A 24,651-nucleotide genomic window follows, 5' to 3' on the forward strand; every position below is an offset into this window, starting at 1 on the left:
GCGATCAATGGTTCTCTCTCATCACTGTTGTTTCTATCTCTCTCTCCCTCTCCCTTCCTCTCTCTGAAATCAATACAAATATATATATATACTTTTTTTTAAGAAAAGAGAAAAACAAAAGGCAAATGTACCAGGAAACAATGGGAACAAAGGGAAGATGTTCGTTAGTGTTGAGTGGCCAGCACCGTGCGGCTGGAATTCCAGGAGCAACAATTAGCTCTGAACTCAGCCAGTTGTACCAAATGCTTCCCTTTTGGCTCATTTTCGTGGCGGGAGTGACTGCCTCCTCTGTGTTTTCTGTGCAGTTTCTCTCCAAGGCAGCTGCCTGCCGTGTTGTTTCCGTTCACGGTGCCTCTGGGACTCGGAAATAGATTGAGTCCTAAGGAGACATTGGAAGGGACGTGCCTGAATGGCAGCTGCGCTGTTTGCAAGGCCCCGAGGTGAGAGCTGGACGTGATGATCGGTCCTTCTCCCCATGAGCCTTGGGGATTCAGACACAGGCAGCATTGCAGCTGGTGGTGCCACTTCCTGGGTCAGCAGTGTTTGCCCACAGTCAGGACGCTTCTCACAGCCACAGAGGGTCAGTCCTGGAAGAAGCTCTAAAGACCACCTACCCTAGCTAGTTATTATTATTATTGTAAATATATTCTTATTGATTTCAGAGAAGAAGGGAGAGGGAGAGATAGAAATCAAAGATGAGAGAGAATCAGATTGGCTGCCTCCTGCACGCCCCGCCCTGGGGATCGAGCCCGCAACCCGGGCCTGTGCCCTGACCGGGAATCGAACTGCGACCTCCTGGTTCATAGGCCCACCCTCCACCGCTGAGCCACGCCGGCCGGGCTGTACCTATATTTCTTGACGAGCTCAGAGTGACTTGCCATTGAATAGCCCCTGGTGCTTTCTCCTCTCTCAGCATTTGGACTAGAGGACTGCAGCCCAGGGAAGCCTCGCAGGCACACGGAGGGGCAGGGGGCTTTCTCATGTCCCAGGTGAGGAAACCCGAGATGCATGGAGGCGACAGGATGGCCAAGGTCAGACAGGAGCCGAAGTGGAAGTGGACGAGTCAGCAAAGTCTGGGACGGGGAGGAAATGTGATGGGGGGAGGCGGGGTGGTAATAGATACACTGTCCAAGCGGAACCACGTGAATGTGCAGTGTAAATTCTTCAAATTATTAAAAAACACACATGCAAAAAAATTCCCCAATTGAAACCGAATCAGGAATGTATTGTGCAAGCTGGGACACTGAAGGTCGAGGCTGTGGAATTAACGCTGCAAATGTCCCTTCACCTGCCTCCTAAAATACAGCCAGCCCGGCCAGTGTGGCTCAGTGGTTGAGCATCGACCGATGAACCAGGAGGTCACGGTTCGATTCCCAGTCAGGGCACATTGCCGGGCTTGTGGGCTCGATCCCCAGGGTGGGGTGTGCAGGAGGCAGCCGATGGGTGATTCTCTCTCATCATTAATGTTTCTATCTCTCTCTCCCTCTCCCTTCCTCTCTGAAATCAATAAAAATATATTTAAAAAATAAAAAGCGCTCTTCTCAGTGGTGCTGTTTTGTGAATTAAATGAGATAATGCCTGCAAAGCATTAAACATTGAGCTCAACACCAGTGGACTCCATTTCTGAACTGGTATCAGAAGCTTCCGGTTTCAAAATGGAAACCATAGTGAGTTAGAGGAAAAACACTTTATAAAAGTTTTCTATCCCTTTAAAACTTCTCCCCAAATCCCAAAGGCTTGGGGGGGTTGGGAAAGCAAGTCCCAGGGCTTTAAGGGAAGTGAATTCAGCAGAGGACAGTGGCTCCTCTTTGAGACATAGGAAGAAAGGGAAGATTAATTTTCTCCCCAACTTAAAATAGTGCCTTTGTTTGTGTAATTAAACTACCGCTTGTTTGTGAGACCTGGCAGACAGGCAACATGGGCACATCCCAAATTTGCAGTTGAACAAAATATGTTTTAAATAAAGCAAGGAAAGCATGAATTTTGAGTTTGCTTGTTTAAATTACAGTAGGAGATTATGAGGAAGTTTCGAAAAACTCTTCGGTTTTCTAAGGAGGACTCCTGGCTTTGAGTTCGTGAGAAGCTTGCCAGGAATTGATATCCATGGAGGCCTAAACGGGTGCTCAGAAGCTCTGAAACCCAGGGACCTCCGGCCCCATTCACCCTGGCCCAGAGGCAACGAAGTCAGCCCTGACGATGTGACGGGGGACTGGGGAGCGGACATCCTGTCCAAAGAGCACAGAGATTTAGAGCAAAAATGCACATTTCTGCCATTTTCCTTGGCATGAAAGGAGCCTGGAAAGTCCTTTGAAAGAAACTCACAGAGCTATTGATTGCTGAGCCCTGTGTAATGTCAGTCTCCACCCCTCCTTCCCTTTGTTTTCTCCACTTTTTTCCTCTTTTTTTAAGTGGAGCTGGGATTCCAACTCAGGAAGCTTGTCTTCAGAAACTTGTTCTTTTAAAAAATATATTTTTGTTGACTTCAGAGAGGAAGGGAGAGGGGGAGAGAGAGAAAGGAGAGAGAGAAACATCAATGATGAGAGAGAATCATTGATTGGCTGCTGCTTGCATGCCCCCTACTGGGGATCGAGCCCGCAACCCGGGCATGTGCCCTGACCGGGAATCGAACCGTGACCTCCTGGTTCATAGGTGGACGCTCAACCACTGAGCCACACCGGCCGGGCACATCAGCTGCTGTTGATTGCAGCTTGTATGGAGGTGAAAGATGAACCTAGGTCAGTGATGGCGAACCTATGACACGCGTGTCAGAGGTGACACACGAACTCATTTTTTTGGTTGATTTTTCGTTGTTCAATGGCATTTAAATAGATAAAATAAATATCAAAAATATAAGTCTTTGTTTTACTATGGTTGCAAAGATCAAAAAATTTCTATATGTGACACGGCACCAGAGTGAAGTTAGGGTTTTTCAAAATGCTGACACGCCGAGCTCAAAAGGTTCGCCATTGCTGCCCTAGGTGCCAGGGCCCTACATTACCAGCGATGCCTTACCAATGCTGCAGAGATGATGGTGATGGTTACACGGTACACGTCTAAATGTTTGTAGACGATTCCTTTTTAAACAGCAAGAGACACAGGCCACCTGACCGGTGTACACGGCGGCCCCTGGCGGTCCCATGTGGCCACAAACCAATTAAGTCGTGCTCTCACTGAAATTGCTTTCTCAGCCAGGATGGAGCATGATTGATCACAAGTCACGCGCTACACGTGTTGGGCTGAAAGAGTTTGCAGGTAAATCTGGCCCCAGGCCACGGCCACTTCATCTCACCGCGGAAACGCCGCGTTGAGTGGCTACGTGAAGGGGAAGCCACTTTATTCTTTGCACGGGGAGATCCCCCAGCTGGGTCTTGCGTTTGTCCAAGCTCGGGGCCTGGAGACAAGAGGGGGAGCTGGTCTTCCTAGCAGAGCTGAAGCGGGGACTCAGCCTGATGAGCGTTCTCACCCCCTGTGGATTGTAGGAATCGCCAGTTTGGGTTTTCTTGGCTTTTTTATTTTTCAATTGCAGTTGACACTCAATAGTATGTTGGTTTCAGATAGCGCAGGGGTTGAGACATTTACATACCTTACGCAGTGATCCCACCTGGCACCATGTATAGTTATGGCAGTATTACTGGCTATATTCCCTAAGCTGCACTTTACATCCCCATTGACTATTCTGTACTTCGCAATCCCAGCACCTTCTCCACCCCGTCCCCAAACTCCCTCCACTCTTCCGGGGGTGGGGTGGGGGTGGTGGTGAATATACTTTTATTGATTTCAGAGAGGAAGGGAGAGGGAGAGAGAGAAACATCAATGATGAGAGAGAATCATGGATCGGCTGTCTCCTGCACGCCCCACACTGGAGATCAAGTCCACAACCCGGGCATGTGCCCTGACCGGGAACGGAACCGCGACCTCCTGGTTCCTATGTCGTCGCCCATCCACTGAGCCAGGGTCCGATGGGCTTGCCAGGGAGCCCAGGACCAATGACTCTGACGCTGTGCAGGTGCAGCGGGGCATCGGCGGGTGCAACCAGGGCATCCCCCTTTGCAGCTGTGGCTGACTCCGCGGAGCAGGCAGTTGGAACCCCGGGCAAGGCCTCCTCCTGAGGAAGCTGCCGGGACCCAGGCCTCCTTCAGGGCTGGCCCGCAGCCCCCAGCCTCGGACCGACAGCCCCCACGCGCGATCCCAGGGCGGAATCCAGCGCCAGCGCTCGCGTGGAGCAGCCCTGGCGTCGTCCCTAATACCCCACGCGCGCCTCCTGGCAAACACCCCACGCGAGCCCAGCGCCGAGGCTGGGGCACATGCACGCGCACGGGGCGGGACCACCAACCTCCCAGCCCCGCCGGCGCACCCCGAGCCCCGAGGCTGAGGGCGCATGCGCAGACCGAGGCCCGGCGCGGGAAGGGCGCGGAGGGCGCCTGCGCAGCGAGGGCGGTGCTTCCGGCCGGCGGGGGCGGGGCCCGCGCACGTGGTGGGCGGGACTTGGGCCGCGACCCTTTCCGGGATTGCGTCCGTGACCCGAACCCGGCCGTGACCCCCTCTCCGGCGGCTCCTGTATGGCCCGGCATGTGTTTCTCACGGGGCCCCCAGGTAACCCCGCCTCGTCTCCGCCTCCCGGAGGCTGAGGGGTCCGCATGGGGGCGCGCGGGGAAAGGACGCGCGGGGGGGGCGTGTGGGGCGGGGGGGGTGCGCACAGGGGCGGGGGGGGCGGGGGGGTGCGCACAGGGGCGTGTGGGCGGGGGGGTGCGCACAGGGGCGTGTGGGGCGGGGGGGTGCGCACAGGGGCGTGTGGGCGGGGGGGTGCGCACAGGGGCGTGTGGGGCGGGGGGGTGCGCACAGGGGCGTGTGGGCGGGGGGGTGCGCACAGGGGCGTGTGGGGCGGGGGGGGTGCGCACAGGGGCGTGTGGGGCGGTGGGGGCGCGCACAGGGGCGTGTGGGGCGGTGGGGGCGCGCACAGGGGCGTGTGGGGCGGTGGGGCGCGCACAGGGGCGTGTGGGGCGGTGGGGCGCGCACAGGGGCGTGGGGGCGGTGGGGCGCGCACAGGGGCGTGTGGGGCGGTGGGGCGCGCACAGGGGCGTGTGGGGCGGTGGGGGTGCGCACAGGGGCGTGTGGGGCGGTGGGGGTGCGCACAGGGGCATGTGGGGCGGTGGGGGTGCGCACAGGGGCGTGTGGGGCGGTGGGGTGCGCACAGGGGCGTGTGGGGCGGTGGGGGTGCGCACAGGGGCGTGTGGGGCGGTGGGGTGCGCACAGGGGCGTGTGGGGCGGTGGGGTGCGCACAGGGGCGTGTGGGGCGGTGGGGTGCGCACAGGGGCGTGTGGGGCGGTGGGGGTGCGCACAGGGGCGTGTGGGGGGTGGGGGTGCGCACAGGGGCGTGTGGGGCGGTGGGGTGCGCACAGGGGCGTGTGGGGCGGTGGGGGTGCGCACAGGGGCGTGTGGGGCGGTGAGGGTGAGCATAGAGGTGCGCGGGGTGGGGGCTGCCGGCCTGGGCTCTAGGAGCTGGCCATCTCCCTTCTCGGATTATGGATTCTGTGAGTGCCCTCGTGGGTCTCCTGGGCACTTAGCATTTCTCCCAGGGTCAGCTGTCCCCCCTGGACCCACCTAGGAGGCCGTCTCTGCTCCCGGGAGCCCACTCAGCCGGCGCACAGGGCAGCCTGACAGCCGGGACTCAGTGGGGGTTTCTTTCTTTCCTCAGGTGTTGGGAAAACAACTTTGATCCAGAAAGCCAGCGAGGTTTTAAAGTCCTCCGGGGTGCCCGTCGATGGGTTCTACACGCAAGAAGTCAGGCAAGGAGGCAGGAGGATCGGATTCGACGTGGTCACGTTGTCCGGCCTGCGGGGACCCCTGTCTAGAGTCGGGTACTGAGATTTCTCCTCTCGGGTGGTGCGTTCCCCCTGGGCACAGCGGTGAGCCACGTGCTCTCTCCTCCCTGGAAGAATCTCAGCCCCTTGGAATTCTTAGAGCAAGAAAACAGGTTGAAGTCATCATCTGAAAAACAGTATAAAAATACCGCCTTTCACTCAGGCTTATTCCACGGGCTGATGAGCTCTTCTCGCGCGTGATCCTAGTCCGGTCTCACGATGCTTTGCAGGGCTGGTGGGTGCAGCAGCTCCCCGGAGCAGGGGGTTGGTCCCACCAGGCCCGTGGCTGATGGTGGGCACCCTTAGTGGTAGCCCTGCTCTCAGCTCTGCACACTTCTGCTGTTTGTTTTGAGAGAGAGAGAGAGAGAGAGAAGAAACATTGATCAGTTGCCTCCTGTATGCACCCAGACCAGGGATCAAACCTGAAACCTAGGTGTGTGCCCTGACCAGGAATTGAACCCCCAGCCTTTTGATGCACGGGACGATGCTCCCATCGCTGAGCCACCTGGCCAGGGCTGGGGGTGGGTTTAAGGATGATGGAGCCTCCGTGGAAGGTCAGAGGTCAGTGGGGTAGCCAACCACCAGAAACCCGTGCAGGGGCCTTTCAGTGGGACTCACTGTCTCCCCAGGGCAGGGCCTCCGCCTGGAACACGGGAGTGCCGGGTCGGGCAGTACGTGGTGGACCTGGCGTCCTTCGAGCAGCTGGCGCTTCCCGTCTTGGACGTGAGTGTGGGTTCTGCTCCTGGAGCCCGTCTGTTGCGGTGCATTGTGGGAACTGCTGGCCCTGGACCGCAGGGGCTTTGCGCTTAAGGAGAGGCCCGTTGAGCATTTTACAGTTTAAAAGTCTTGCCCTGGCCGGTTTGCTCAGTGGATAGAGCAGGGGGTCCTCAAACTTTTTAAACAGGGGGCCAGTTCACTGTCCCTCAGACCGTTGGAGGGCCGGACTATAGTTTAAAAAAAAACTATGAACAAATTCCTATGCACACTGCACATATCTTATTTTGAAGTAAAAAAACAAAAACGGGAACAAATACAGTATTTGTATTTGCATGTGGCCCATGGGCCGTAGCTTGAGGACCCCTGAGATAGAGCGTCAGTCTGCAGACTAAAGGGTCCCGGGTTCGATTCCAGCCAAGGGCGCGTGCCCGGGTTGTGGGCTCGATCCCCAGTAGGGGGCGTGCAAGAGGCAGCCAGTCAGTGGTTCTCTCTCATCATTGATGTTTCTATCTCTCCCTATTTCTTCTTCTCTGAAATCAATAAGGAAATATATTTTTTAAAAAAAGTCTTCAAGTGATTGAGCCTTGATAAGGATCCGCCACATAATTTGCTGTCGCTCTGAAGTACAAGTGGATTCCTTGTCACATAAATTCAGCCCTGGCCCTGCATGGGCGGGGGCTACACAAGGATGGGAACCTGAGGAGCTGGGGGTCATTGGGGCTCCTGGCCCCACCCCTGTTCCTAGTGGGGTTTTTTTAAATATAGTTTTATTTCAGAGAGGAAGAGAGAGGGAGAGATAGATAGAAACATCAATGATGAGAGAGGATCATGGATCGGCTGCCTCCTGCACGCCCCACACTGGGGATCGAGCCCGAAACCTGGGCATGTGCCCTGACCGGGAACCGAACCCTGACCTCCTGGTTCATAGGTCGATGCTCAACCACGGAGCCACGCTGGCCCGGCCCTAGGGGGTTTTCAAGGTTACGGCATAAAGCCATCGGAAAGGGGATCCAGGATTTAAAGGACACAACCCCGCTCACTTCTTTCTTTTAACCAAGACGCGTTTTGTTTTAATTTTTCCTTCTTTCCACCGACCCTCATGTTGCAGATTATGAGACGCAGGCCTCTGCCTGCAGGCCCCCCCCCCCCCCCCCCCCTGCAGACAGGGTTATTAAGAAGGGTTGAGGCCTGTCTCATGGCTCTAAGCCTCAGGCACAGGGCCCTGCCTGCTTCCTGAGTGTTTGTAAACACACAGTGTGGCTCTTATTGAACTGTCCTGGGGGAGGACCAACTGCCCGGAGAACCAGGAGGGTCAGGAGTGGGGTTTTCCGGGTGGGACAGTCTCCAGGGCAGAGGAATTTGCGACCTGTCTCTCGTGGACTGGGAGGTGCTCTGTCTTCCTGGCGTAGCTCACTCCCTGGTGTGACGTTGCTGCGTGATGGGGGAGGGGCCCTGCTTAATGGGCCTTGGGTCCCAGCGACCGTCTGTCCTCCCAGGCAGGTGCCGGCAGCAGCCCGGGGCCGAGAGTGTGCGTCATCGACGAGGTGGGGAAGATGGAGCTCTTCAGCCAGCCCTTCACGCGGGCTGTTCGGCAGACCCTGGCCGCCCCGGGGACCGTGGTCCTGGGCACCATCCCGGTCCCTAAAGGGAAACCGCTGGCCTTCGTGGAGGAAATCCGGAGCCGGGCGGACGTGCAGGTGTTCAGTGTGAGTACAGACGCCGCCGTGGCTGCGGGCGGAGTGAGTGGGTGACCTGAAACCGCAGTGGCTCTCAGTAGACCGTGGCTTTGAATGGCCCCCCTTTTAGCTCGAGGATGGAGTGTGGGGGAGCCTCCCTTTCGAGGAATTGACCTCCACTCCCTGTGCAGACAGACCTCTGGGAGGCCTCGGGGCCCAGCTGGCTCTCCCGACTGAGGCTGGTTCTCAGACGGAGCAGCCTGGATGCTGAGGAGCCCGTACCTCACACCTGGCTCACACCTGGCTCACACCTGGCACCCGGCTCATCCTTGGTCCCTGGTCCTACTTCATCGCATACCTCACCCCTCCCGGCCTTGCGGGCTCTTGTTCTAGAACAAGCATGCCAAACTCAAAGGCTAACACAGCCCCAATAAGCAAGGCAGGCAGCCCGTGGGTCGCGAGTTTGACATGCTTGTTCTAGACCAGTGGTTCTCAACCTTCTGGCCCTTTAAATACAGTTCCTCATGTTGTGATCCAACCATAACATTATTTTCGTTACTACTTCATAACTAATGTTGCTACTGTTATGAATTGTAATGTAAATATCTGATACGCAGCATGGTCTTAGGCGACCCCTGTGAAAGGGTCGTTCGACCGCCAAAGGGGTCGCGACCCACAGGTTGAGAACCGCTGGTCTAGACCATTGGAGGCACGAAGGGAGGAAAGGGGCTCTGAGGGCTTCTGCCCCCCCCCCCCCCCCCCGCAGGTCACCAAGGAGAACAGGAACCACCTCTTGCCGGATATTGTGAGGTGCGTGCAGAGCGGCGGGAAGTGAGTGATGGGCTCGCCCACCCGTCCAGCAGCCCGGCCCGAGGGTGCTGGCCCCCCCTCTGCCCCCCGGCTCTGAACCCGAGTGGGTTTCCGCAGGGAAAGCCTGCAGGTGTTTCCCATAAAGGGTTCAGGGGGGCGAGTCGGCCCGCATGCTGGCCCCCCCCAGGCCTGGTCACGGCCGTGCGTATCACACGGCTGTTTATTTCCTCTGCGGTTGTGCGGCTGATTGGGGTAAATGCTGAGATGAGGACGATTCCGGCACCAGATGGGATCCGCCCCAGTGAAGCTGATGAATGTGTGTGGGGGAGGGGGGTGACTGCCTCGTCTGTTCTGTTCTGCACTTCGCCGACGTGAAGCCCTCCCAGGTGCGTCTGCATCGTGTGCAGCCTGAAGCGTGAAGTTACTTGATTTTTGAAAAGGATTATTTTGAAAGAAGAGCCTTTCGGGCCCTCCCCCCACCATCTTTTACTGTTTCCTTGTTTGCTTATTACTTTGTGAAATAAAAGGAGCGTGATGGTTGCAGACACGTGGGTGCTTGTGTGGAGGGATGCAGCGTGGAGCGGCCCCTTGGCGCTAGGTAGGTGTGGGCGGGGTCAGGGGTCAGACCAGGGCTCCACCTTGGCCCAGTCCTTAAACCTTTCTGTGCCTGTTTCCTGCCCCGAAAACGGGAAATGTGTCGTCACGGGGCGGCTGTGGCCACCGTGGGAGGGACCCCCATTACCCCCCGCTTGCTCCCCAGGGAGCCCAGGCCAGGCCGGGCTGTCAGATGGCGGCGGAGAGAGAGGGACAGCCCGCAGCCGGCATGGAGGAGCCACTGGTCCCCGGAATTGGAGGCTAGCACTGCCCTGGAGTGGTCGGGGCTGTGGTGTGATTCAGTTTCGTGCGTTCTGGTGATTTCTGGTGAAGATCTAGGGATTTCTGGGACTTCTTAGCAGTTAGCATTAGCTACGAACCTGGCCGGCGTCAGTGCCGGGTGTGCAGTGAGGAGCTGTGTACGACTTTTCCACTGTAAGTGTTTCTAAGTACTGCTCTTCCGAAGGGAGGTTCCGGGGGAGTGATGGGTCCCTCAGGGCGGGAGCCGGCCTGCAGCTCGGCCCTGGGACACAGGGTGGGAAAAGTCCCAGGATCGGCCCAAATGCTCCTCCCAGGAAAGGACTCATTTTAAGAAATGACAAGTTTCGGCAGAACGCAAAGAACTGGAAACAGCAGTAACTACAAACCCTTTCATTCCAAAAATACAGGCGTGTGCAGGTGGCCCGGGACCCGGTGGGGACTCCTTTGGCCTGGGGAGCAAGCGTGTGTCCCGCGAGGACACGGCCCAGCGGCCCTTGGGACACCGCTCTGGCGAGTGGGGCACCGCGTCCTCCCCAGTGGTGTCCGTCCGCCCGGGCTGCACGTCCAGCTCTCACGCGGGGATGTGGGCTGTCACACGGGGCCGTGGACATGGCTGCATGCACGTCACCATTCACACGCACCCAACATCGGTGTGGACGCTACAGAGCAGTGAGTGTCTGTGCGTGGACGTGACCTCGGCGCCTGGCCCGTGGCTGGTGAGGTGGGGTGGCCACTAGCTGCTCCTTCTTGGTGACGGGAGTGTGCAAAGGTCAGCTGGTCAGCATGCGGGTGTCGGATTTCCGTCGGGCCGGGCGTGGCGGATGGGCTCTTGGCTTTTGTTTGAATCCAAATTCTGGAGATTTTTGGGCCTCATTCCTGCTGTAGGGCAGTGGGCGGGAGGCCTGGTCCACTGGTTTTGTCCATCGTGTGAGATATTGTTCAAGAACCTGAGATAAAGTCAGTCAGTTTCCACACCAGCTCTCACTCGTCCACGGGGAAGGCCCACGTGGATGACTGTTGGCTGCTTTTGGTTTTGGGGGGAGCAGAAGGGAGACGAAGGCAGGCGGAGCCGTGGGGGACTCGGTCTCTCCCACTGCGGGGCCCCTCCTGGCCCTACTGCTCGTCCGAGGCGCTGTGCTGGGAGGCCGTGTCGTCCAGGCCCATGTCCTCCTGGCTGGCCCTCCTGCAGACCACGCTGAGGCCCGCGGCCAGGCGCCCGCCACGCTGCCCCTGCTCGGCGGCCTCGGTGGGGTCGCACGGCTCAGAGAAGTGCTTCCGGAGAGAAAAGAGAAACTACGGCTCAGCAAACAGGTACGGCCACTTCCAACTCACATGTGATGCTGCCCGCCCAACCTGCTGCCCGCCAGCGGCAGGGGGTGAGCGCAGGGGGACCCCAAGGGGAGGAAGGGGGGCCTCATCCACCTCCAGTAACTGCCCCGGGGCCGTGAAGGAGCCTGGGAGCCTACAGTCCAACACGGATGTGCGTACCCCCGTGCCTCCCATGTGCCCTGACGCCTCCCGCCCCGGGACAGGAGAGGCGGCCGGGTGCCGGGCACGCGTCTCCGTAGCTGGCTGGAACCCTGGCTGATGACAGTCCCCTGGGGGGTGTCCCCGGAGCTCTCTCTAAAGTGTAAGCAGACAAGTAGGCGGCCTCGGCACTGAGCTGACCTTGCGCGGGAATCGGTGACGATGGAACCCAGTGCTGACGTGTGCCCTGCCCTGTGCCCGACCTGTCCGTTGGGCAGGGAGTGGTTTGAAGAGAACGAGGTGGCCCCCCCCGCTCCCGCTGCTGGATGAGGGGGCACACCCCCAGGTGGGCGCAGGCTCGGGGACTGAGCTGTGATACCCGCCTGCCTAGCGTTACCCAGGGCGTGACTAACGTTTGTCAGCCTCAGCGCGGCAGACGCCTGCTGGCTGACCTGTCATCTGTCACTATGGGGGGAGAAGGGGTCTGAGGCAGCTGGACGGGCCACCAGCCAGGATCCTGCCCGCCCCGGCCCCCTGGGCGCCCCTTACCCTGGTGGCCTGGCCGGCGGCCCGGGCCGAGGGGCCGAGCGCCAGGTTGACGCTGCTGGAGGACTGCGTGTCGCTGGTGGTGCCACCCTCGGCGGCTGAAAGCCCCGAGATGACGAGGGCGCTGGAGAAGCTCCTCTTGCCGAAGAGGAAGCTGAGGGTGGAGCTGCTGGAGGAGCCCAGGCTGGACCGGACCAGGGCCTCGGCCCGCTCGCGGACGCCCAGGTGGCCGGTGGTGGCGGGCGGCGGCTGCGAGTGCAGGGACGCGGCCGAGGAGCGCAGGGAGAGCCGGCTGCCCTCGAGCCGGGGGGCCAGGCCGTGGGCCGACGAGGACGTGGGGAGGAAGGCCGGGCGGCTCTCCAGGATCGGGCCTGACGAGCTCAGGAAGGGCGGCCTTGGGCTCAGCGCCCCGCGGGCCTGGACAGACTGGCTCCTGCCCTTTCTCCGGCCTTTAAAGGAAGCAGCGCGGGTTGGCATGTGGGTGGGCACCCACGTCAGCGCCAGGCAGGGAGGTGGGCGTCCTGCTCTGCCTGGGCCCCACGGAGGTCTCCCTGAGAGCCGCACGCTGACCCAGGACGCCCGCAGCCCCAAGGCCGGCGGGAGGCATGGGTGGGGGCAGCAGCCAGGGTGAGGGACCCGCCCCGTTTGCCAGGACTTTCCTGGCTTTGACACTGAAGTCGCCCGTTCCTGGGAGTCCTGGTCCGACACGCCAGCAGCGTCACCCACCCCTGGTCACTAACCCCTGTGCCAGGGCCTGGGCGCCTGTGCCTCCCACACCAGTGACAGAACCATGAAAGGGGCCACCCCCACGGAGCTGCCTGGGCCGCAGGCCCGGGGTTACCCGCGCTGGGGGGAGCGTGGCTGCCCGGCGTGGGGGTCTCAGGGGGCCAGGCCCCCCTGCAGAGTCCCTACTGATACTCGGACAAGTTCCTCTCGCGGAGGAAGGGGAGGGAGGAAGGTAGCCGGCGAGTGAGAACGGGGACAGGATGTTAGTTTCCCCGCAGCCGGGCAGGGCCAGGCATCTGCTGGGGTTTACGCAGCGCGGGCTGTGCCCCGAAGGCTTGGCCGTCATGGCAGGTCCGTGCCGCTGCCGCTGAGGGAGGACCACCCGGTGCCCAGCGCATTCCAGAGACACATTCCGAGCCTCTCTCAGCAACACGGGCCCTGGGGGGTCACAGGGCCCCCCGGCCTCTCTCAGCAACCCTGAGTCCGCTGCACCCACCTGTGCTCCGTGTCCCTTCCCGGGGTGACCAGTGGTGGGTCCCCTCTTTTCTGGGCTGCTCCGTGCCACCCTCCTGTCTGCCCCCACTCGGGGCGCTGCTGCCGCCTGCAGACGGGGCCCCCCCTGCGTCTCCGTCCTCAATGTTGCCGCCTGCACGCTGCTCAGCATGGCAGTCCTTGCGCATCCTGTGATGGAGAGACGCTGCCGGGGTTCTTTCTCCCCAGGACATTCTAACACCCCCAACGCCCCCACCCACGTCCGCGCCAGGAGGAGCCGCGCTGCGGGTGAGCTGCACGCCTGGGCGGCAGGCGGAGAGAGGGCTCTGGTCCCCAGATCTAGGTCTAATGAGGAAACCCCCGCAGCTGCACCCGTGAGCTCCGGCCTCAACCTTCCACAGAACCTCAGCGCTGAGCCGGAGGACAGGGGCCACATTCAGGCAGAACATCCTCGAATTCACTCCAAATAACCAGAGACTGCCCGCTGGCTGGCGTGGCTCAGTGGTCGAGTGTTGACCTATGAACCAGGAGGTCATGATCATATGCCAGGTCAGGGCACATGCCTGGGTTGAGGGCTCGGTCCCCAGTAGGGGATGTGCAGGAGGCAGCTAATTGATGATCCTCTCATCATTGACGTTTCTCTCCCTCTCTGAAATGAATAAAAATAGACAAAAAAACAACTAACCAGTGACTGACACAACCAGGGGAGGAGACTGAGAGGTGAGCACTGGGGACCCCAGCCTTGTGCCTGCGGCAGGTGTGGGTCCTAAAGACCCCGAACCTCTGCAGCTGCGAGCACTCACGCAGGCGCTCAGCGCGGGGACGCGGGAGAGAACGGACGCCCCTCTGGCTGAGCTGCTCGCCGACCAGCCCTGAGACTGCTGACTGAGACGTGTGATCTGTAGGTGGCGCGTGGGGGTGGTGACTCTAGCCACATGAGAACGTGGCCGTGGCCGTGGCCGGGAAATCCCAGCTGGAAGCCGAGCGCTCGTGCCGGCCCCTCTCCAGCGTCCAGGTGATGCTGTGGGGCCGGGACCTACCTGAGCCACTTGGTCCGGAACCAGGCCCTGAGGCCGTCCAGCGTGACGGGGCCGCACCAGAGGCCCCTCAGCTGCCGGTGGGTGCCCAGGTAGGAGGTGGTCAGCGGGGAGACGTACATGGGGTAGCCCAGGGGCTGGTCGCAGGAGGAGCAGATGAGGTTGCGCAGCACCTGCCGGTTGTTCTGGATGCTGCCGCGCTCCGGGTTGCGGTTGCGCAGGAAGATGAGCTCCTGCTGCTGCCCGGCCCACAGGCCCCGCACGCACTCCTTGTTCACCTGCGGGCGGGAGGGGGCGGAGCAGGTGGCGGCGGCCGCGCCCTGGGATCCTGGGCCCACCTGCAGCCAGAGCCGGGCTCCGGCTTGATACCTATGATGCACCGCTTTGGCCCAGAGCCGGCTGTGTGGCCGGGCACCGCGCAGGCCTGCCTGGGGGAGCGATGCCACTCCCAGGGCAAACGTGGAGCCAAGGAGAGGAGGTGAGTGTGTTTCAGCCAGTGGCCAGTGGTTGGAAGATGATGGAAGGAGAGCCCTTGGGAAGGAAGTTCTCGTGCCCAGGAGTAGTTCTGAGAGAAAGATCTGGAATTTTAGGGGATTAGAAAGTCTTTTTTTTTTTTTTTAATGAGAGCGGGTAGAGAAACATCAATGATGAAAATCATTGATCGGCGACCTCCTGCACGCCCCCCACTGGGGATGGAGCCCACGACCAGGGTGTGTGCCCTGACCGGGAATTGAACCCTGACCTCCTGATTCATAGATCGATGCTCAACCACTGAGCCAGGCCGGCCGGGCTTTAAAGATAAGCAGATGTGCTTCTACCAGGACTTGCTGAGGCCCTCGCCTGTGCACTGGTCGTCGGAGGCAGGAGTGGCCGCTCTGAGACTGACTGTGAACAGACGCCCGTGCCAGCCCCCTCCTGCCGCTCACACCCCGGGCCCAGGCGCCGGGACCCACTCGGTACCTTGATCACCTTGAAGCGGAGGAAGCTCCGGTGCAGCATGATGACCTTGTACTCGTCGGCGCCCTCGTCTACCACGTGCCGCAGGGTGAGCAGCTCCGCCCTGTTGGCGAGCACCGCGCCCCGCCAGGCCGGGTCGCCCTCGTGGCAAATGACCACCGTCCGCTCGAAGGACCGGATGGCCTCGAAGAGGACCGCGGGGTCCTCGTACTCGTCCGGGCAGGTGAACTGGTCCTGGGGGGAGGGCGGGCCGAGGCTGGGGGACGCGGCCAGAACCCACTCCCAGGCCTCACCCTCTGCTCTTTGGACCCTGAGCTGGACAGAGGATGCCTCGTCCCACCATCCCAACCGCTGGACTTGCCCGGGGAAGAGCTGCGAGGCTCACTTTTCTCAGACTTCCCAGGACCGTGGGGCGCCTCTGGTTGGTCCCCTTCTCTAGCCAACTCCCCCCCATACTCGTCAGCATCCCCAGCCCTAACCGCTCTGCAGGGCAACCTGTGCTGGCTGGTCAGGAGCATGCGGGCTGCCTCGGTGCTCCGTCCCCGAGTCACAAACCCCCTCGTGAACGTCGCGCGAGGAAGGGGACCGCGTTGTCAGAGCTGAATTCCTCTCATACGGCTTCAGGCTGGTCCTTATAAAGGAGGGTGCTGACCTGGTGGAGCTTGAGGGCCATCCTGATGGCTGGGGCCACCACCTTCTGCAGCAGGTCCATGTCGGCGAACACCCACTCGTCCCGGGCGGCGACCCTGAAGTCGCCCTTGAAGAGGGCGTGGAGGCCGTGCAGGAAGGAGTCCAGGCTGCAAGACAGGGTTTCTCAGGGAGCTGCGTCAGGGTCAAGTCAGAAGGTGTCCCAGCGAACGAAGCAGAACTGCGCCTACGCTGGGCTGCCGTGCAAGGCTGACCTGGGAGTCAGTGTTCCAAGTCACCTGGTATTTTTTCCAAAGATTTTCTCATGGGTTTTGAGAGAGAGAGAGGAAGGGAGAGGGAGAGAGTGAGAGATACCTCAATGTAAGAGTGAAACCCATCGCCTGCCTCCTGCACACCCCACACGGGGGGATAGAGCCTGCACCCGGGCATGTGCCCTGACCAGGAAACGAACCAGCCACCCTTCAGTGCAAGGACGACGCTCAACCACCTGAGCCGCACTGGCCAGGGCCATCATCTGTTGTTCTTTAACATTAAATATGTGAGAATCACTTGTTAGGTCGCATGGGTACACCTAAGGGCACACTTCTGATTTTAAAATTACACAAGGATGGAGTGCACGCACACACACACACACACACACACACCATGAGCCGCTCATGCATTCAACATAAACTATAAACATTAGCGAACTGAATCCATTGTTACAGAAAAAATAATGTATCATGACCACGTACAGCTTATCTCAGAATGGTAAGGATGTGGAAAACGATTAAACATTTCACTCAGAGATTTAAGGAGAAGAATATCACCGGAATGTGTGCCCCAGATTTTGAAAGACTTCACATTCTTTCCCGATAATATCATGGAAATAGCTCCTAAAGATCAATATCGAACAAAAAATGGGGAGAGCATAGAAGTGGGCAGGCAATTCACAGGGGGAAAAAAAATGTGATTGACCAATAAACATGAAGAGTCTTAAACCCTCACTGGCAATAATGGAAATACAAATGAAGGAAGAGGGAGATACAGGATCTTACCCATGAGACTAGGAAAATGAAAAGGATGAACTGTCCAGCGTTAGTGCGGCTGCGACACAGCACCCTTGGGGAGCATCCAACCTGGGGCAGCCTTTTGGGGGACCACTTTTGCTGAGTCTCTTAAAATGATGCTTAGAAATCATCTGAGTGCCGGAATCAATTCTTTGGAAGCCCACCCATGTACTGAACTCTAGCATATGAAATGCAGGGCACAGCTGTTGGGTTGAAGCAGAGGTGGGGCTCCCGCTCCCACAATCTACCCAAGAAGTCAGAACCTCATGGATCCGAACACTGGCCTGGGGCAACGTGCATGCACCATCAGTCACCTGCAAGTCACAGCTGCACTAAGAATGGGGGGCAGGGCTCACAGGGGTGGGTCCCCCGGAAAGCGAGCCTCCCCCCAAACCACTGCATTGCTCCCAGACTCTCATTGCCGCCTTTGGAACGCGAGGGGCTGTCACAGAGGATTAGGAGCTGTTTGAAACCCAGGAAATCCCATTAAAACCAGGCTCGGAAAGCAGCTGGAACGCATGGTGCTTAATCAGGGAAAATAAATAAAGCCGGGCAGGCGAGGAACACCTGGTCAGGGACCTCGGCGGAAGCTACGCCAAGAGCCGGCCCGGGGAAGCCTTGGGAAAGCGCTCGGCTCAGCCCGCAAGAGCGAAACCTCTGCGGCCTTTGGTTTGCAATTTGTACAGGAAATTGAAATTTCTAGAAACCTGCGAATCGAGGGACGTGCCGATCACGGCCGGGGTGCTGTGACTCCAGCCGTGAGCCCTGTGAGCGGAAGGCCAAGGGCTCCCCTGTGAGTCAGAGATCAGACCTGGGTGACAGGGTGAGAGGCTGGGAGGGTCAGGGGAGCTTCGATTTGCTTTTGTTCTTTAAGAAGAGAAACTTGGGCTGTTTTCATGCAGAGAGAGCAGAGCCCGTGGAAAGAGAGTTTGAACAAGCAGCAGGGGCCTGCATTCGGCAAGGCCGCCAGGCAGAGCAGGGTGCAGACGGGAGCAGGGACATGAGAGACGGCGGGAGGAAAGGGACGTTTACTGAGCAGGGACCTTGCCGGGCTTTCATGTGCACGATCCCCTCGCATCTGCCCAGCAAACCTGCACGGACCCTCAACACAGACGCCCAGAGTTCCGGGGTCTGGACTGTTCCCCATTAACGCCAGGTTCAAGTCTAACGCTCGAAGGGGTCACTGATGGGTCTGTCGCTGCCCTACAGGGTCACTATGGAGGGACCGTCTGAAAGACGCGGGAGCAGCCCACGTGCAAAGTAAAATGATTGAGAAGGTCTGTCAAAGCCAAGCAGTGCCGGTGCCTGTCCACCCCCCGCCCCCCGCGTACCTGAGAGCCATGCTGTGCGCGGCCGTGCCCAGCGCTCTCCTCCCCAGGATGCAGAGGGCGAAGGCCAGGGTCACCAGCGGGGAGTCCTCGTCGCTGTCCAGGGTCTGCGAGGCCTGAAAGATCAGGGATGTTACCTCGCCCGTCACAGCTGCCCGCGTGCGCCACGGCGTCACCCGTGTGCGGCCGGGGCAGGTGAGGTCTGCTCAGCGTCAGCAGCCTCCGCCGTGAGCGGCTCTGGGCCGCTGCTTCCTGCCTGAGGTCGTCTCTCAGGTGGCTCACATGCCAAGAAACTCACGTGAGGGAGAGGGGCTGGCATGTGGCTTGCTGACCTCGTCGCCGGGAAGTTTGCATATGGCACCTCAGGCCATGACAATGGTCAGAGATTAGAGTCAACCCAATGCCCACCTTCACCCTGTCCATGCCCACCTTCACCCCGTCTGTGCCCACCTTCACCCTGTCCATGCCCACCTTCACACCGTCCATGCCCACCTTCACACAGTCGACGCCCACCTTCACATGGTCCATGCCCACTTCACTGTCCATGCCCACCTTCACAGTGTCCACCTTCACATGGTCCATGCCCACCTTCACCCCGTCCGTGCCCACTTCACCCTGTCTATCCCCACCTTCACACTATCCATTGCAAAGAGGCTTTCTGTTCTCCCTCTGATGAGAGCCCCCTGAACTGACCAAAGTCCACAATCGGCAACTAAATTACGCGACTCGCCCGAGTCGGCTGTAAGAGGCAGCAGGAGGGGACGGGCAGAGGGCATTTAAAACCCAAGTGTCTTTAACAAGAAAAGGGGAACGAATGACCTCAGGAACCAGCTGAGGGGAGAGGGGGGCCGTCCCGGGAGCAGTAGGAATCTCGACAGAGGCCCTTGTGGTTTCCAGTGAATTCCCCTCCGAAAGGCCAGCGCCTGACCTGGAGAAGTAAACTGAGGCAGGAAATGAAATCCAGGCCCTGACTCTGAGCACGGACCACGGAGACGGGCCTTCAGGCTCCTCCATCAGAGCTACGGCCGGTGAGCTCTTTCCATGGCTAACATTTACCAGATGCCAATGCTTTTCTGGTCTTTGTTTTATTCTTCTACCAGGGAGAACAGGAGAGACCGGCTGTACAGTTTTCGTGGTTCACTTTTTAAAAAAAATATGATTATTGATTTCCGAGAGGAAGGGGGAGAGAGAAACATCCATGATGAGAGAGAATCATCAATCATCAGCTGCCTCCTGCACGCCCCTCACTGGGGATGGAGCCCACAACCCGGGCATGTGCCCTGACTGGAATCAAACCGTGACCTCCTGGCTCATAGGTCGATGCTCAACCACTGAGCCACACCAGCCGGGCAATTTTCCTGTGTGTTTTTTTTTCCACTTAGAGACAAGGCCCCAGCCCCGCCCGCCCCCCCCCCCCCCCCACACACACACACCTCCTGTGTCCTCCGTGCGCAGTGCTGGATCCACTCGAGGTAGACGCTGCAGTAGCTGGCCCGCGTGACGCCCTGCAGACACGGCACGTAGTCCTCGTCAATGTTGATGTTGAATACGGCGAGGTCGCGCTCGATGTGATGCCACTTGGCAAAGGGCTGCAGCGCCGTCAGGAGGGACGCGTTCTTGATCCAGGAGAGGAGCTTGGGGGACGTGACCAGGTAGTAGATGATACTCTGCGGGGAGGAACCAGGTCTGAGCCCTCACAGCCACTCCGAAGCCAGAGGGCTTGTTAGTCACTGGAGCTCCTAACGCCAGCGGCTGTCAGAGAGGCAGGGGACACGCGATGGCCACGTGTGTCCTGTGTTTCCTGCGGGGGTTAGTGCCAGAGCCCACGGGAGACATTCCCAAACCTCTCTAAGGGCCTCTGCGGGGACGAGGGAGGGGGAAGAACAGGATGTCACAGACGGACAAGGACCGACTCTGGGGGGAGAGAGGATAGCCAGCCCTCTCCTGGCTGGGACACACGTGAGACCCTGGCTTCTGTGGGCGCCAGGCTGGGCCAATCCCCCAGGGACGGGCAGACCCTCCTCCAGGCCTTGCCACGCAGTGTTTGATGGACTAAAACAGCAAAGCTGCACTCGGCCCTATGAACCAGGAGGTCAAGGTTCAATTCCCAGTCAGGGCACATGCCCGGGTTGTAGGCTCAATCCCCAGTGTGGGACGTGCAGGAGGCAGCTGATGCATGATTCTCTCATCATTGATGTTTCTATCTTTCCCTCTCCCTCCTTCTGAAATCAATAAAAATATATTTAAAAAAAAATAGGTTGGCTCAAAGTTACAAGCACATGAGGCTCTGTGACCGTGGCCAGAGTGCCCGCGTCTCAGCTGACATCTACAGGGGGGAAGAAGTGTGTGTGTCCACACATCTGGCTCCAGCCCACATCTGGCCTCGTTTCCCCGGTAGGTCCTAATCACGTGTCCCCGACAGGAATAACAAACAAATCAAAAGACGGTCGTTTCGCTTTCCACTCATTTCCAAGGAATTAAAATACCCTCCACGGATGAAGTCCAGAGGTCAAAACCCCTTCCTCTGGTTCTGGCAGAACCCTACAGCCTTGACTTTGGAGCGTGACCCCAGCCGGGTGCTCAGCTCTCCCGGGCAAGAGGACTGGGGACCGTCCCTCTCACCAGGAGGAGAGGGGACACTCCAGCAGCTGCAAACCATACCCCATTTCCACTTCATTTAGGCAGAAATTCCGTCCGGAACGCGGACGCTGTGAACCCCCCCGAACCTGTCAGGACGAGATGGACAGGCCGCTGAGTGAAACTGACAAGGAACCAACTGCACGTGAGAACCGACCGCATAGACCCCGATCCGGGCTGGAGGCGGGACCCCTTCTGGCGGGACCCTCCGGCTCCTCATTTTAATTGCAGATCAGCGCGTCCTCTCATTCCCGGACGCGCTGGGGTGGCTCCTGTGGGCCCAGCTGCCAGGCCAGCGATAAGCCATCTCCTTTGTCCGGAGACAATGGCACCGGGACCCAGGCGCCTCGGGAAGCCGCGTCTGGACCCACAGGAGGGTTTTAGACCCGAGCGAATGGAGAGATGGCGGGGACCCAGGGGACCCTCCGGCCCCGGCGAGGAAATGACTTCAAATGGATGCATGGGGGGCCGGGAGCTGACCCGGTTCATTGGGAGATCAAACGGCCCTTCTGTGTGAAGGAATTAGCCTACGCTTTCCTGCCAATGAAAAACAATACGGAGAATAACATGGACCCCGTGAGAGCTGACGAGATTCAGAGCCACGAAGGCGCCTGCAGTGAGCCAGGAACCAAAGAGGATGTTCCTCACTTTTCACCCCACAACGCTGCTCCTTCTCACGGCCGCGCAGCCTCCCGAAACCCTTACCTCCCGCCACCGGGGAACGAGCGCGGGGAAGGACTGTCCTGAGACCTGGACCCCGAGGTGGCCTCACGGCGAAGGCGGTGAGGACGAACCACGCGTGTTTTAAAGATTCCACCACGGAAAGGGGCGTCACAGCACTCCTGGCTGCAGTCACGTCGGGGTGTGGTACGCGTTGTGGAACCTCCGACCTCACAGCCTGTCTTCTGTCTCCTGTCACTGTCAGCACACGCGGGGGCGCCCCGGGGCAGCCCCTCCGAATTTCCAACTGTTCTCTGAGCTGGTGAACTCCTGACCCTCCGCGCCTGGGGTCTTTGTCTTGTGTTTCCTCGTTGCTGCCTCCGCCTCGGCTGGCAGGGAGTTTGGGGTCCCAGGTGAATGGGGGTCCTCACCTGGAATGGCTCTGAGGATGCTCCCATCACACAAAGTGCTCCCTCGGAACAGGAGCCACCCCAGGGCCGTTCCGAGTCATGGCTCACCTGGCCCCCCACTGGGAAAACACCTTCGCCCCGCCCAGCTGTCACCCTCCGACCTGGGTCCAGTCTCACTCTCGTCCTCCAGGGATCTGGGTCCAAACCGGCCCATCTTCCGAGCTGCATGTGCATTGGGCAGACGGTACTGAGCAGGACAGTGATGGGCGCTCAGTCTCCACACGCGGAGGAGAAGGGCTGCTGCGGCTAATCGGGAACGGGTTGCTTAGCTCTGTTTTTGAGTTAAGTTTAGCTTGAGACGTCATTCTGGTCATTCTCAAGGGCAAATGCGCAGAGCATCTAAATCGACACTTGTAACGTGGAAACGGCTGGGTCATGTTTTCAGGATGTTGCCACTCATCACCACCAGCATTACCATAACTGGAGCTGTGTTAGAAGTGAAACAGCCCGGCCGGCGTGGCTCAGTGATTGAGCATCGACCTATGAACCAGGAGGTCACGGTCTGATTTCCGGTCAGGGCACATGCCTGGGTTGTGGACTCGATCCCCAGTGTGGGGTGTGCAGGAGGCAGCCGATCAATGGTTCTCTCTCATCATTGATGTTTTTATCTCTGTCTCCCTCTCCCTTCCTCTCTGAAATCAATAAAAATATATTTAAAAAAGAAGCGAGGAGACAGACCTGGGTGAGAAGCGGACTGCCTGTTAGAACCTGACTCTGGGCCTGGACTCCGGCTACCCCACAGCCTCGAGGGTTTTTCACAGGCCCGGCTGGGCCCCGCGGCGCGTACCTTGACGTAGTAGCGGATGAGGATCCTGCGCAGGTCGAACACCTGCAGCATGGTGGCCGCGTTGTTGTCCAGGACGCTGTAGCCCTCCAGGATGTACTGCGTCCGCGTGACCTCCCAGGTGAGCCAGCGCAGGTGGAAGGCGGCGTTGCAGGACAGCAGGTGGGGCAGGTGGCCGGGCTGGCAGCAGCAGCAGCCCCGGTCGTCCTCGTCGCCCTCCATGATGGCCTCCACCTCCCTCTGCTGGCAGTAGGTTCCTGGCGGAGCAACGGGACGTGAGTTTTATACAGAGGCCCGGGGGGGGGGGGGGGGGGGAGGGAAGGTAGGGGCGCCTGTGCTGAGAAGGGACTTCCCTCCTGCCTTTTTTTAAAAATTATTATTGATTTCAGAGAGGAAGTGAGAGGGAGAGGGAGAAACATCAGTGATGAGAGAGAATCATTGATTGGCTGGTTCCTGCACGCCCCACACTGGGGATCAACCCCACAACCCGGGCCTGTGCCCTGACCGGGAATCGAACCGTGACCTCCTGGTTCAGAGGTCGATGCTCAACCACTGAGCCATGCCGGCTGGGCCCTCTTGCCTTTTTTGAGGGACGATGACCACTTATAACTGGATGACGGCAGCTGGGCCACGCTATTTCTCTTTCTACCAGCCAGGCGTGCAGTCCTTCCTCGTTAGAGGGGACTTCTTAAGTTTTATGTGATGATAACTCAAGTCACTGACTCCCAGCAACCTCCACACCCAGGCGATCATCACCTCGGAATTCCAGTCCTCGGAGCTGGAAGGTGACGAGGCCATTTCCGACCTCGATCAGGTGGACAAAAGCATTGAGGTAGTCGGAGGCCAGGATAAAGCAGTCGCCGGAGCTGTAGTTCCCCCAGCGTCCAAGGATCAGGTCTCCGCAGAGGGACTCCTGGAGGGACCGCGTCAGGTGCTCGTAGAAGATGGAGTTGAGGTTGTTGTCATCACTCGCTGAAGACAGATGAGACACATGCCAGGTGAGCGCTGGGTTCTGCACCCTCAGACCCAGGAAGCAGAGCTGTCATGTGATCAGGGCTAAATCAGGCTTTTCAGATACTTCACCATCTCAGTGGATGTGGTGGGACCCACCTGTTTTTCCCTGACACATGTTCTACGCTGTCTCATCTACACAATTGGACTGAAGTTGAGTTAAATGCAGAACACCTACAAATCCGTATCTCCTGCAGGGACCCCCTGTCTGAGCTCTAGACCAGCGGTCGCCAACTTTTCGGACCTCAGGGACCACCAGTGGTCCACGGGTTACCGGTTGGTGACCCCTGCTCTAGACCTTAAACCCACGTGTCTACTTCTCCTGTGTGTCTCAAATGCCTCACCTTCAACATGTCCCAGGCGGGCCCCTCTGTTCCCCGACTCAGTCAGCTATAACCTCAGGGCCTTTGCCCGCTCCTCCACGCCCAAGCCTCTCCCTTTTCCTTTCTCCTAACACTTTCTGCATCTTCCTACCTCCCTCCATTTCCAGGACCTCTGCCCTCTTCCCAGCTACATGATTGTCTCAGGTGGACACCCACACCCACCAGGTGGGTCGCCTGTGTATCTTCCTTGGGACCTTATCTAGTGCATTCTCTATACCCAGGCTGAGTCGGCTTTTCAAATCTAATAACTGGGTGTGCTAAGGCCCTGGTGGAGAATCAGTGCTCTTAAGATAGTGATGAGCTTTCTTTTCTATTTCTTTTTCTTTAATCCTCACCTGAGGATATTTTTCCATTGATTTTCAGAGAGTGGAAGAGAGAGGGAGAGACAAAAACATCGATGTGAGAGAAGCACATTGATCGGTAGCCTCCTACACAAGCCCCGACCAGGGCCCAGGCCGGGGAGGAGTCTGCAACCAAGGTATATGCCCTTGACCGGAATCAAACCCAGGACCCTTCAGTTCCGGGCCGATGCTCTAT

General features: G+C 59.0%; 2 protein-coding genes across 8 annotated transcripts in view; one reads left to right on the top strand and one right to left on the bottom strand.

Moving 5' to 3' along the window:
* The first annotated feature begins 4,450 nt into the window (after positions 1-4,450).
* On the top strand, positions 4,451-10,448 carry NTPCR (nucleoside-triphosphatase, cancer-related). Of its 7 annotated transcripts, XM_036355142.1 has the most exons (7): positions 4,451-4,593; positions 5,696-5,858; positions 6,491-6,584; positions 8,075-8,284; positions 9,021-9,064; positions 9,592-9,662; positions 9,825-9,994. In XM_036355142.1, the coding sequence occupies exons 1-7, from the start codon at positions 4,560-4,562 to the stop codon at positions 9,977-9,979; spliced, it is 771 nt and encodes a 256-aa protein (XP_036211035.1). In that variant the 5' UTR covers positions 4,451-4,559; the 3' UTR covers positions 9,980-9,994. The 7 variants fall into 7 exon arrangements, with proteins under 7 accessions (XP_036211035.1, XP_036211034.1, XP_036211040.1 ...); XM_036355141.1 differs by having other exon boundaries at positions 9,592-9,994; XM_036355147.1 differs by lacking the exon at positions 9,825-9,994 and having other exon boundaries at positions 8,079-8,284; positions 9,592-9,610.
* PCNX2 (pecanex 2) overlaps positions 10,442-24,651 on the bottom strand; it is a 55,736-nt gene continuing 41,526 nt past the window's right edge. Inside the window, exons 25-34 of the mRNA XM_036355127.1 lie at positions 23,477-23,692; positions 22,724-22,977; positions 19,603-19,836; positions 18,173-18,285; positions 15,797-15,941; positions 15,148-15,378; positions 14,191-14,465; positions 13,155-13,339; positions 11,936-12,381; positions 10,442-11,191 (exon numbers count right to left, since the gene is read on the bottom strand). Coding sequence (XP_036211020.1) covers positions 11,033-11,191; positions 11,936-12,381; positions 13,155-13,339; positions 14,191-14,465; positions 15,148-15,378; positions 15,797-15,941; positions 18,173-18,285; positions 19,603-19,836; positions 22,724-22,977; positions 23,477-23,692 — 2,258 coding nt within the window. The 3' untranslated portion in view covers positions 10,442-11,032. The remainder of the gene's footprint in view (positions 11,192-11,935; positions 12,382-13,154; positions 13,340-14,190; positions 14,466-15,147; positions 15,379-15,796; positions 15,942-18,172; positions 18,286-19,602; positions 19,837-22,723; positions 22,978-23,476; positions 23,693-24,651) is intronic.

This window comes from Myotis myotis, unplaced genomic scaffold, assembly GCF_014108235.1.
Source record: "Myotis myotis isolate mMyoMyo1 unplaced genomic scaffold, mMyoMyo1.p scaffold_m19_p_21, whole genome shotgun sequence".
Taxonomy (NCBI): Eukaryota; Metazoa; Chordata; class Mammalia; order Chiroptera; family Vespertilionidae; genus Myotis; species Myotis myotis.